General features: G+C 38.8%; 1 protein-coding gene across 1 annotated transcript in view; it reads left to right on the top strand.

Annotated features, from left to right (window-relative positions):
• The first annotated feature begins 542 nt into the window (after positions 1–542).
• CHEK2 (checkpoint kinase 2) overlaps positions 543–12,223 on the top strand; it is a 17,063-nt gene continuing 5,382 nt past the window's right edge. The window contains exons 1-12 of the mRNA XM_009869055.1: positions 543–774; positions 1,296–1,420; positions 1,689–1,836; positions 2,573–2,663; positions 3,607–3,715; positions 4,887–4,940; positions 5,674–5,735; positions 6,212–6,311; positions 7,532–7,618; positions 8,393–8,556; positions 8,779–8,894; positions 10,081–10,166. Coding sequence (XP_009867357.1) covers positions 543–774; positions 1,296–1,420; positions 1,689–1,836; positions 2,573–2,663; positions 3,607–3,715; positions 4,887–4,940; positions 5,674–5,735; positions 6,212–6,311; positions 7,532–7,618; positions 8,393–8,556; positions 8,779–8,894; positions 10,081–10,166 — 1,374 coding nt within the window. The remainder of the gene's footprint in view (positions 775–1,295; positions 1,421–1,688; positions 1,837–2,572; positions 2,664–3,606; positions 3,716–4,886; positions 4,941–5,673; positions 5,736–6,211; positions 6,312–7,531; positions 7,619–8,392; positions 8,557–8,778; positions 8,895–10,080; positions 10,167–12,223) is intronic.

Raw genomic sequence — 12,223 nt, 5'->3', positions numbered from 1 at the left:
CTGTAAATCAAATTGGTGAAGAGAACCCTTGTGGAAGAGATATGTGAAAATCCATGAGTTACAACCTGTGTTAAAGGAGTTTTTGGCCAGAACTCCGGCCTGGCTTGCTCTGTGACGGATCTGTTGGGCACCTTCAGTCTCAAGAAAATGCACTTCATGTTACAGTCCTTATTTTTCCTTTTTCAGTTTTTCCCTTTGTGTTTGTGGAGCTGCGATGGTCACTGCTTTGTGTGGGGATGCTTTGTCGGAGAATGCTGCGCAGGTGTTTGTGAAATGAAGCTTGGCCCCTGAAAACCTCAGGTAAAAAACTGCGACTACAATTTACCTGCTCTTTTAGAACGGGTCAAGACAGAACCATGTTCTTTTTTTACAAGGAAAAACATGATGGTTTGCAAAATTCTTCAGGATTTACATATAACCCACACATGCACTTCTTTGATGACAGACGCTAGAATTGGACGTTACCGGTACAGTGTGGGAATGGTCATCACTTTTACTTTGCTGCAGTAACTGTGTTTTTAAACATTCTCTTTGAAGCCAGCATGTCTCGAGAGACTGGCAGTGAAGCGCAGCAGTCGCAGAGTGGTCCCAGTTCCTCTTCCAGTGGGTCACAGAGCACCAGTCAGTCTTCCTCGAGTTCTGGGACCCTCAGTTCTTTGGACACTGTTCCCACTCAGGAGCTTCCACCAATCCCGGAGGACCAAGAATCTGAAGAGCTTGTTTCTCAGCCCTGGGGTCGACTCTTTGCACTTGGAAAAGGTTTCAGCAACTGTGGTATGTGCATACTGTAACAAGCCTCCTAGTTCGTTTGTAAGTACCTCCGAAAAGTCTGGAGCAGCATCTTTTAATTTTCAAATTAAGTACAAACAAATTTAAGTCCAGGCTTGCAACTTTTGCGATATTACTTTATTTTGTACTGCATCCAGTGCTTATACTGAGTACCCAGATACATGGCTTCCTTAGACTTGGAGGAGTTCTGGAACATTCACGTTCTTTGTTCCTTGCTTCATTTTTCCATTTCATAATTTATTTGGCTTATATATTGTACGAGTCTCTCTTTATTGCTGAAGGTGAACTGAAAACTCTGATATCACTGAAGAGGGAAAAATTATTAAAATATTGTACAAGGTGCTGATAGTTCATGGTGCCTGTCTGAATTGCGATATAAATTTGATATTATGGGAAGAATCTTGTCTTTATTATCCTACTCAATACCATTTGGCATCATTCTATAGTGCTATATTTAATAATTTCCTGCAATTTTGTCTCTCTGCTTTACTTCCTCTCCTCCACAGACTGTGTGAATGATGAGTACTGGTTTGGAAGAGACAAAAGCTGTGATTATAGTTTTTCTAAGCTAGGATTGTCCGAGACTGGCTTCTACCAGAACTACAGCAAGAAGCATTTCCGAATTTTCAGGGTAGGTGCTAAGAAGGTTAACTGTCATCTTCTATCTTGGTATAATTGAAATAAATTGACTTTGGTGGGAGTGAATCCTAAAGAAATCCAATTTCAGTGCCTTCAGTGCTGACTCCTTTAACAAGACACTTGACAACGTTCCATTAACTTGGTTTATGAAATAACTGAAGTCTGATTTCTGGAGCCAACAATAGTAAATTTCTATAGTCTGTCATGTCTTTACAGTATTTTTTCCCTACTATTATCTTTTCTTTCTCTTTTTCTTTGAGGAAATGGGTCCAAAGAACTCCTATGTTGCCTACATTGAAGACCACAGTGCGAATGGAACTTTTGTTAATAGAGAGCTTGTTGGAAAAGGGAGAAGGCTTCCACTGACTCACAATTCTGAAATTGCACTGTCTGTACAGAATAATAAAGGTAAAATGTACTATACTGTAAGTTGTATCTTCATGTGTCGACCAGGAGAGCATTTCTGCAGTGATTTGAGTATGTTTCTTGCAAGCTGAGCTTCTTCATGAATGCTGTTAAAATACAGCCATGAGTTGATGTTTTAGTACTTGCTTAAAAATTACCTGTATCCACTTCAACCCTAGAAAAAAAAAACCTGAAAAAAAAGAAAATTTAAAAGCAGCTATGTCAGGAACCACCTTACTTGGAGCTTCAACTTTTATAGTTGCTTTCCTATTTTTGAAACACTTTCTGCTTCAGTGGCTATGTATGTAGTGGTGGGAGCAGGGAAAACAGACCAGTCTAGGGAAGTTGCAAAAACCCAGGTGCCTACCAGATGCTAATCCTCTTAAAAATCAGCAGTGTTGGGGATTTGTTTCTTTGTCTTTGCTTTTCAGTGATGTTGTCTTCCTGATTGTCACTTTGTTCCCTGCTGTGATGTTGACATTCTTGCCTATTTTGTGCTTCAACATAGTGTTACTGGATTGAGCACTGTTGTGAAGTTAAGACCAAAGATGTTGCTTTTCAGTAATGAGACCACCTTGCTAACCCATAGCTGATGTCATCTATAGCATCAGCTATCTTTTTAGTATATATTTTATTTTTTTTCTAGCAGGCAGTATTTTCTTAGTTACGTTGTTGACCATAAAAGCTCAGGAAGTATAGCTGTTCATACTGATAAAATGGTCTCTACTCATTTTCCTAGTGTTTGTATTTTCTGACCTTACGGTGGATGATCAGTTGGTATTTCCTAGAGAATTCAGAGAGAAATATATCATGTCAAAGACTTTGGGAAGGTAAGCATTCTTCTTTCTGTAGTGTAAAGTGTTAGTTTTGTTACTGTTTTTACTACCTTGTGCTGGAATTATTACGAGTGTTAATGGAGCCGCTGTTAAAAAAGAAAAAGGAAAAAAACAAAGTGTATGGTAACACCTGAGTAAACCTGTTCTTTACATTTGCTTAAACAGGAATTTTGGCTTTTTTCCTAGAATTGGCTTATGTTTTGTAACCTACCATTACTTGTGAAACCCAGGGTTCTTTTTTTTTCCTCTCAAAGAGAATAAATCTGTAGATCTTTAACAAGTTTTTAAATGTTGTATGTTAATTTACTCAGTTATTGGCAGTAGAAGGAGGAGTTTTTTGTTAGAATATAGCTTTCTACAACATCGCTGTTGAGGCCTTCAGACAGAGGAGAAAGAACTGTTTTCAGGAAGAAGAGGCCATGCTAAGCAAGGGCTATATCTTTATTGCTTGGAAAAAGATGGTCAGTGAAGAACTTAGAGGAGAACAGTTAAGTGGAAACAAATGTAAGGATTACTTTCTGTAATATAATTGCTACTTAGTACAGACAGAGGTGCTGCTGTACCTGATCTGTAGATTCGTACAGCCCGGTGTTGAGAGAAGTCTTCGCGAGGTTCTCCTGTCTTAAGTGCATTGGTGTGATGGAAACGCTGACAGAACTTGTCCTTGACATTCATGGGTACCCTGGGCACTGATTAGTTGCTCTACATACTTAGTCTTGCATTTTTTAATAGAGTGACATCACTTGCTACTGAAATAGACTTCCTGACTATTGAATGCTTCCTGAGAAGGTTTTGAAAACATGGCGTATTCAGAGAGTTAGAAAGTGGCAGCCTCCAATTGCATGTAATCCACCGCTTTCATTTCGTTTGTCTGTACTTGTTACGCAGATTTTTGGACATATTTGCAAGCATTAACATAGCTGTGCTTTTCTGTTAGTGGTGCCTGTGGAGAAGTCAAACTGGCGTTTGAGAAGAGCACTTGTAACAAAGTTGCCGTAAAGATAATCAATAAGCGGAAGTTTATGGCCAGTGGTGTTGCGGAGGCAGTAAGTACCTTTGTCTCTTGGCCATCTTGCAGTGGTCCCAAAATATTTGGTAACCCCTCTAGCTCCCCAGCTCTCTCCTCAAAGAGGGTTTTCTCACTTAGTCTTCTGTATGTAATTTCAAAACACCTTTTGAGCTTACATAATCTATAGAATTCTGCACAAAATGCTTGCTTTTATTCTTTGGTCACATTTCATTATGTTCATAGTTTAGGACCGTTTGTTAATGTGATGTGTACAAAGGGCAGGGGGGAACCTTGTGGGGTTTGTCTCCTACAATGCACCAGATAAGCACATTGTAACTGATGGAGTCTGACTGAAAATGTACAGACTCTGCTAACCATGTTGTATTCTCAATCATAACAGTTCGAATAAAATCATGAGGCCTTTTGGGAAGGGCTTTTCATGTGCCTAGAGTTGTAGCAGAAGCCTGAATTCGAAGGAGAAAACCAAGCCAAGTGGCTTTACTCTAGCGTGAGAAAAAGATCCAAGCAACTTCATTTTTATTACTCTAATTTTAAATAAAGGTATAGGATAAACTTGGAAGAAAAATAAAGTCGGAGGCAAAAGTGCATGGAAGAGTGAGTTATTCCAGTTGTTCTGCTGTGGATTTGTTGTTAAGTTGGATTAATCTCATTGATTTCTTCGATGAGAAAATGGACTTGAGAGCACAGATACAACATATAGAATCTGTTCCAGCTGGCCAAGTATTTGTCAGGTCTGTTGCACTGTGTAGGAAACTACTGCTTGATCTGAAAAAATATTTTTGTAAAGACACAAATTCTAAGGCGGAAAGGTAGCTGGCTGACGAAGGCATGCCAGGAGTCTTCAGTGGGAGCAAATTAGTTACTAGTGGAAGTTTTGAGAATTTGTCTTAATTAGTCAGATGTATTTTTACATTTAGAGATCATGGCGCAAGGAGTGGGAATGTACTAATTCAACTCTCTGACATTGACCCTAAGTCTCTGTTGATGGAAAGGAGGTTTGCAGCATCATGTATGAAGAACTGATACTTTTGTGTGCTGGAGTAATAGACGTTAAATAATGTTGAATAGTACAAATTTGTATATTCAGTATGAAATAATGGCTTTTCGGGTACTCTCTCTTATTTCTGATATGTCTTATTCCAGAGCAGCACTATCTTACCCAATATGATATCTGATTCTTTTACTAGAACCCAGCTTTTAATATCAATACAGAAATTGAAATTTTGAAGAAAATAGATCATGTGAGTGTTACTGTATATTTTTACTCCTTTTTGCTCTCTGTTGTACTTCTGTAGTTATCTGATCAATTTTAGCTCTTTAGAAAATGTTAAATGCATATAGTTTTTCTTGTAAATATATCTAATGAACACTCCTTTTTTCTTCTTTTAAGTAAACCACGTCTTTACAGATTTGAGGCTTTAAAACCTTGAATAAACTGAGAAGTAGTTTCAACATGAACAACTGTTGTAGAAATCTTTCCTTGATACTGCTAGATAACCAAATATAAAGATTAGATTCCACTGGCAAATTTTTGAATTTTTATCCCCTATTTCTCCTGCATCCCTCCCTCTCTTTGCCCGCCGCCCCACAAAAGTAAATTCTTGTACTTCAGTTCAGTAGAAGGTTTGCGTAGCTTAATGAACTTTCTCTTATCAATGCACTATTGCACGCCGAAAAAATATTGAGGGTATGGTATGTCACAACTGTAAAAAACCAAGGATACTTGTTGAGCTGTAGTCACTGCAGGAGTTGAATGTTTCTGTGTGTGGAGGTACAGGAGAGAAGACAACAGACTTGAGAGTCATTTTGCTAAAGTCAGGGGTGCTGGTCGTTTGTGTTAAGTGTTGGATTAGCTGGCATGGTGGAAATCATGCCAAAATAGGAACTTTAGAATGATAAACTGTTGATAATGTTCATTTTTACAATTTTTCTCTAATTTCTACTCTGTGTCCATTTGTGTTCCCTTTTTATTAGCCTTGCTTAATCAAGATCAAAAACTTCTTTGAAGCAGAGGATTATTACATTGTTTTGGAATTGTAAGTAACTTGTTTCAAAGTAAGTGAAATGTGATGTTTGTCGTAGCCACAAAGAATATGTATAGTTCTGAACTTTTTTTTTTCGTTTGTTCTGCTTTTCTTTTGCTGCCTTCCACTCTTCTCTGAAAGCTCTGTAAGATTAGGAGCTAGGATAACCAGAAGTGTAATCCTTCTATGCCTTGAAGCTACTTAGTGCCTGGGTAGTTGCCCGCTGTGCTGCTGTTGTGGATAGCTGCTGCTTTTTTAGTTTGGGCTCATGAGAGGAAGTTGATCATAAACCTTACAGCAACTCCCAGTGAAGACTCGGGAGATCAGGCTTAACTCAGCAGTGCATGTGCTGTGCCTAGGACATTGCTCACCCATTTTCAGAAATATATTCCTTCTCTTTAGCCAAAATAGCCAAATGTTTTGCCTCAGTCTCATGTGATGAATCTTTTGGAAGTAATATATTGACTTGTTACTTGCATTTATTTTAGGATGGAGGGAGGAGAATTGTATGACAGAGTGTCAAGGCCAATCAAGATGAAAGAAGCTACCTGCAAGTTGTATTTTTATCAGATGCTGCTGGCTGTAAAGGTACATACTTTTGAACTCTACCGAGCAAAAATAATGATTATGCATATGAATGTCAGTCAGATGAATTATTTTCTGTCGTTTGTCACTCCCCAAACCTGTGCAAGCAATCAGCACAGCGCTCTTGTTGGTTTTACAAGATTCTTTATCTCAGTGCAACCAAAGAACATTAAAAAAACACTCTTACTTATTTAAAAGAGAGACTAAAATACTAATACAGTCCATGCTTATTGATGGCAGGATTATTATGTGAGACTTTGAGTAGTGCTTGAGCAGAGTCACCAGTGTAGTAGTCTTCAAAAAAATTAGTGATTGGATACCCTACCATGCACTCCTAACTAAGCATTTCAGTTCAGCAGACAACAGAGTAAGACTTCTCTGATAGATTTCAGGTACTGAGTATTGAGTCCTCAGATAAATTGCTTCTAAATTCCTGAAATGGTAAGCTTATTTCATTAGAAACTTCCACAAGATTGTTCTCTACATCAGACTTATCTGATCTGAGTACTCTTTCAGATCATTCGTCTCCTTTTTTCTTTTGACCCAATTTTAATACCTTACAACTGCCAAAAATAGAAACTTAGTAGTTGTTCTGTAGTTGGTATTAATTTATAATAAACACAGAGTATTTTCCTCATTACGGATTAAACTATTACATTTTCCCCCAATTCTCATTTTGGGACAGCAGCTCGTGTAATAAAACACATCATTGCCTTCTACTTCGTAATGATACTGTCTCTTCAGATGCAATAAAGAAAAGCTTCCCTTCAGTGTAAATGTGAAGACGTCTCTAGTACATATTTTGTACACGGACTTCTTTGTATCTTAATGTATCGGTCGTTTATGACTGAGCTTGGATTGTTTGCTGTCAAACGCTCTCCTAACGAGGTGAGCAGTCTGTTCTCAGCTGGAGCCAGTACAACACTGGACGGGAGATTTGCGTGGAGACTTCAGAGCTACGGATAAGGGAATAGTTTTACATATACCTCAAAATTAACTTTTTTCAAAATCCTTCATATATTTAACCTGATGTTGGGGCTTTTTGTTTAGTTTTGGTTTGGGTTCTTGGAGAGAGTCATAAGCTTTGTAGCTTTAAATGCAGGCATGCCTCTGGCACAACCATTTCAGTTATCCCACCACTGCTACATGAAAAGTCAGAAAGCTTACATTTAAAAAAAGTTAATAATCTGTTATTCTTTGATTGTTTATCTGTACACACCTAGTATCTTCATGACAATGGAATTATACACAGAGATCTAAAGCCGGAAAATGTGCTACTTTCTTCTTCTGAAGAGACATGTCTTATAAAGGTTAGGAAACTTACCATTTTTCTTGATGTTTTAGAAATTTGGGAGTATTTTCTTCCCTTCTCAATATTTAGTTAAACATAGAGGAAAAAAAAAGAATTATTCATAGAAACTATGAAGTAACTTAAAATGCAGGTTTTCTTTTTCTTTTGTGCATATTTCAGCCCATACACTTAGCCAAGAATGGCTCTGAAATGTTGTGCTTGTATAGCACTTAATTGAGTACACAACTTCAAATGTCAATATGTTTTTTTTCAATAAAATCAAATTCCTCAATTACAGCATTTCCATAGATACCCAGGGTGTATGGGGACAGTTTTTTTTCTGTTGTTGTTGTGTTTGGGGTTTTTGCGGGGGTTTAGGTTGGAGGTTTTTGGTGGGTGGTATGCAGTTTTGGGTTGGTTTTTTTTCCAGATAAAGCACTAAACAGATTTTTCATGCTAAACTGTTTATTTTTCAAATAAATTCTTATAATGAGCTACAATTTCTTTATTCTGTCGTTACCCATTCATACCCAAATCTGAGAGTACTTTTTGCCAGTGTAAAGTGTGATCCTTTGTCATCTTTCTCCCTATTCCTACTCCTACTCCTGTTCTCAGGTGTTGTTTTATGGAATACTTTGTAATGCTTGGGATAAACTTTGTTCATAGTTCTGTACTGGAACAGACTTGGAAGGAAGAAACTTAATATTACCTCCTGATCTCTGTTGACAATATGACCTGTTCTAGGACAATCAATCCTAATATGTAATGTGATGTTACCATTTCTAAATACAAGATTACAGATTTTGGACAATCCAAGATTCTTGGAGAAACTTCTCTTATGAAAACATTATGTGGTACTCCCACGTATCTTGCTCCTGAGGTTCTAAATTCACTTGGGACTGCTGGATACAGCCGAGCTGTGGACTGCTGGAGTTTAGGAGTTATTCTTTTTGTATGGTAAGAGATTGTGTAGATGCTACCTTCATTGGGCCATCATTTGACATACTTGGCTCGAGACTTGGCAGCTTCAGTATCTCTGTTAGGAAGTGAACATGCTTTTGAAACTACATTCATGTAAAAGTTGCTATGATAGCGGGTGCTTTAAAAGGTGTGATTTTAGTGTTTCATTCACTATGACAAAAATCTGTGTTATTTAACTTGTTTTCTTCTTTTATATAGCTTGTGTGGGTATCCACCATTTAATGAGCAAAATACTCAGCTGTCTCTGAGGGATCAAATCACTCGTGGAGAATACACGTTCATTTCAAAAGAATGGAAGCACGTCTCAGACATGGGTAGGACTCCGTTACCGTGGGTAGCAGAACATCTAGCTATTTTCCTTGTAGTTTTTGTCTTCCTTTAATTCCCTTTCAGCTGTACAGCACATCGCATGTCGATAAGTTTTAGTTTTTAAAGCAGTCACTTAAATGTTTTTTGTGTTGAAGCATTAGGAAGAGCAGATACGTTTTCACTGAAAAGATATCTTAGTAATATTTAGTTTTATTAATTACAGAAGTATAGAGTATGTGGACATATACATCTTCTGTCTTTATCAAGCTGGTCTACAAACTTTGCCTTGCTCAAAGATTCTTCAAGTTCTGAACCAAAATTGACAGGAATTTAAAGGATGTGAGTTAGAATTCCAAGAGAGAAATGCTAAGAGTTATTTCATGGTGCTAGTCTTTGAGCTTAAAATATCAGCCACATTTGTGGAATCAGTTACCCAGTTTGGCCCACTCTAAGCTAAGTAGTCTGCAAAACTATTTCAATTTTTGCATAGCAAACTGAAATGGTAGTTTCCATCTGTATGCGCTTCTTCTTCAGGGCATCTTATGTGCACATAATAACTACAGTATTTGCCTTGGATTACTCCATTGTATGCACACAGAAGTTTCTAATAAATGTGATCATTCTTTTTCTAGTATACTTACTAAATATAACTCTTCCCTGAATTATTTGAAGCTTATTCAGTAATAAGTCAGACATATATATTAGGATGGAAATTATGTTAAGGTCGTACATGGTTCTTATGGTATGTGTAACAGAATAATCAGATACAATGAAAAGTAAGTCTTGCCAAAATTCTCCTATGGGAGATTTGGAGTCATAAAATATGACATAAATGCTGTATTTTCCACAGTGTCTAAGCAGTTCCCTAAGAATAAAGCTGATATGATCATGTTGAGCGTACATGTGTATGTCTTGTCTCTTCTTTCCCATCTCCCCGGGTGGATAATCTGCTTTCCAAGACCCTGTAAACCAGGAAACTGAATTAAGCTGTCTTTGCTTGTCCACAGTAATACTGAAGCTTTTAAGAAAGTGCTGAATTTGCTGTGCATTCTCAGAACATAGATTGTGGACACGCTCGGTATACCTACTGGTAATTTTGGTATACTGAGAAGTGTAGAATCATGGGCATGTGAAGGAAAAGTGGTTTTCCGGTATTGATCATATGCCAACCAACTCTTTTTATTATTTTAGCTCTGGATCTTGTGAAGAAACTCTTAGTAGTGGATCCAAGCAAACGTCTTACAACAGAGGAAGCCTTAGAGCATCCTTGGCTTCAGGTAGGACTTGAGTCTTAACTGAAATATAGCAAAGCTGTGTCGTTCTGGGGATAACTTGATATAAATTCAAAGGCAGTTCAATAGCCTGAATGTTATGAGGTTGTGTCAATACAGTGGAATTTGCTTCTGCAAGGAAGCAGGGGAACACTGACTGCTCTGGCCACCAGAGGTGGAATGCATGCCTGATCCTGCTCCTCTGGAGAGTACCACAAAAGGGATACAGTGATGGGCAATGAGAGCTTCACTTCTTTAGCTTCATGGGAATAGCAGCTGTTGCCTTAAATCAGAGTTTAAGTCTGCCTGTCCCTAGGTTGTCTCTGACAGCAGCCAGCTGAAGAGCAAGTGTGCTTTGCTCCTCAGGGGCACGCACGGCTGCCTGCCTGTCAGCTGGCTATATGGTTTCTGCTGGCTGCTGTAAGACGGGAAAAATGCTGCTGCCTCCTTACAGAAAGAGAGGAGGAAAAGGCCGTATCTTTAGGAATTGTTTGTTTGTTTTACTGACACTGTCAGTGACATAGTAGGAAGTTCATCAGAGCCCAACCTCTGGAATGACATTAGTCCAGATACTGTAGCCACCGCTCTCGTGGTGGACAACTCTAAACCAGAGTGAGCATCTTGAACCAGGCTGCTTCCACGTCTCTCTGTTGGGAGCAAGGTGATACTGCAGCACCTTCTGGTGTGTCAAAGCCTTTGTGGGATGGGCCTTTCTTTTTCTTGCAGCATTCAGAAGAGAGTTGATTCTTTGTTCTCCCAAAAAACAAATGCTGTCTCTGCAGCACAGATTTTCTTCTTTTTCTCTTCTCCTTGTGTTTTCCTCTTGTAGTGGCAACTAGACGCCCTGTTGTTTTTCAGTGTGTTTATTTTCTTGACCCTTGTCCCTGGCAAAGCCTTTGTTAGCTCTTACCACTTCCTATTGCTGCTTTTACAACATGGTATGTTTTCTCAGTTCTTCAGTTTCATGGTTCTTTTCAACTGTTGTTGCTACTATTTGTGGTCTTGTCGCCTTGTCTGATGCTGTTCTATGCCTTTTTGCACTGTAAACACAGCTTTGCTTGATTTCCCTTTTAATTTGACTTCTCCTTTGCCATCCACCTTGTCGTGAGGTCTCCATAGGTAGGTTTTAACCTTCCCGCATCGCACACTCTTGTGCCGAAAAGAAAAAGGAATCAGTAATGTCTTCTTCTCTTCTTCAAAGTGGCCATGCTATCCTAAGTTTTAGGTCTGCCTTTCTGCTATCTGGCTAATGTATTGTCTTTGTGGCTTATCTGCAGCTCACATGACTTTGTATACCCTCTCTGCACAGGCTAAGGGCATTTCTCAGCCTTTGCCAATTTGATCACCTCCTGAGGCACAGCCTGACCCATCCTAGAATGTCTTATTGCGAGCTGTGTCAGGACCACAGGCAATAGCCGTAAGAACTTGTGCAGAAGAGCTTTTTCTTCTCTTGGTCTCATGATCTTTATCACATCATCATGTAATAAAGGTGACTGAAAGCAGCTTAGGTCCTCGCTAAGTAATGTAATTCTCTCAGACTAAATCTGCAATATCTCATGGTTGATGCATCATCAGTAATCTGTATTCAGATCAGGGAGAAGGACTCGGATCCTATCATTTGTCCACCTGTCCAGCTGGAAGAAGGCATTTCACAGTTTATGTGTTCGCTATTCTCTGGTTATCCCATGGATGTCTTACTCTGGATCGTGTTTTATATGCATTGTAGAGTACTGAAGAGTTGTGTCAAGCTAAATTAGGTCCGGTTACAGCCTATCACCTTTAGCTGAGTAGTGTGTCAGGAGTCCCGCAGTCCTGTCATCTCTGGCCTTTCCATCAAAACAGCGGTGTTTTCTTTCTGGGAGGAAGATAAAACTGATCTTGATATTAAGAGAATCAGACTTCAGTGGTCCTAATGGTAGAAACCAATCTCCTCAGGAACACTTGGAATAGGTAGAGCTTGCAAATATGTGCCTGAGCCAACACCGTGGATTAGGGGTTGAGCACAACTAATAGCTACAGTTCTTTCTACTCTGTGCCGTGCCATTCAGCAACTTGCAAGTCTG

Source organism: Apaloderma vittatum, unplaced genomic scaffold (assembly GCF_000703405.1).
Source record: "Apaloderma vittatum isolate BGI_N311 unplaced genomic scaffold, ASM70340v1 scaffold3085, whole genome shotgun sequence".
Lineage (NCBI taxonomy): Eukaryota > Metazoa > Chordata > Aves > Trogoniformes > Trogonidae > Apaloderma > Apaloderma vittatum.
Note: the sequence above shows the minus strand (reverse complement) of the source record. Positions and strands in the feature narration are given on the sequence as shown.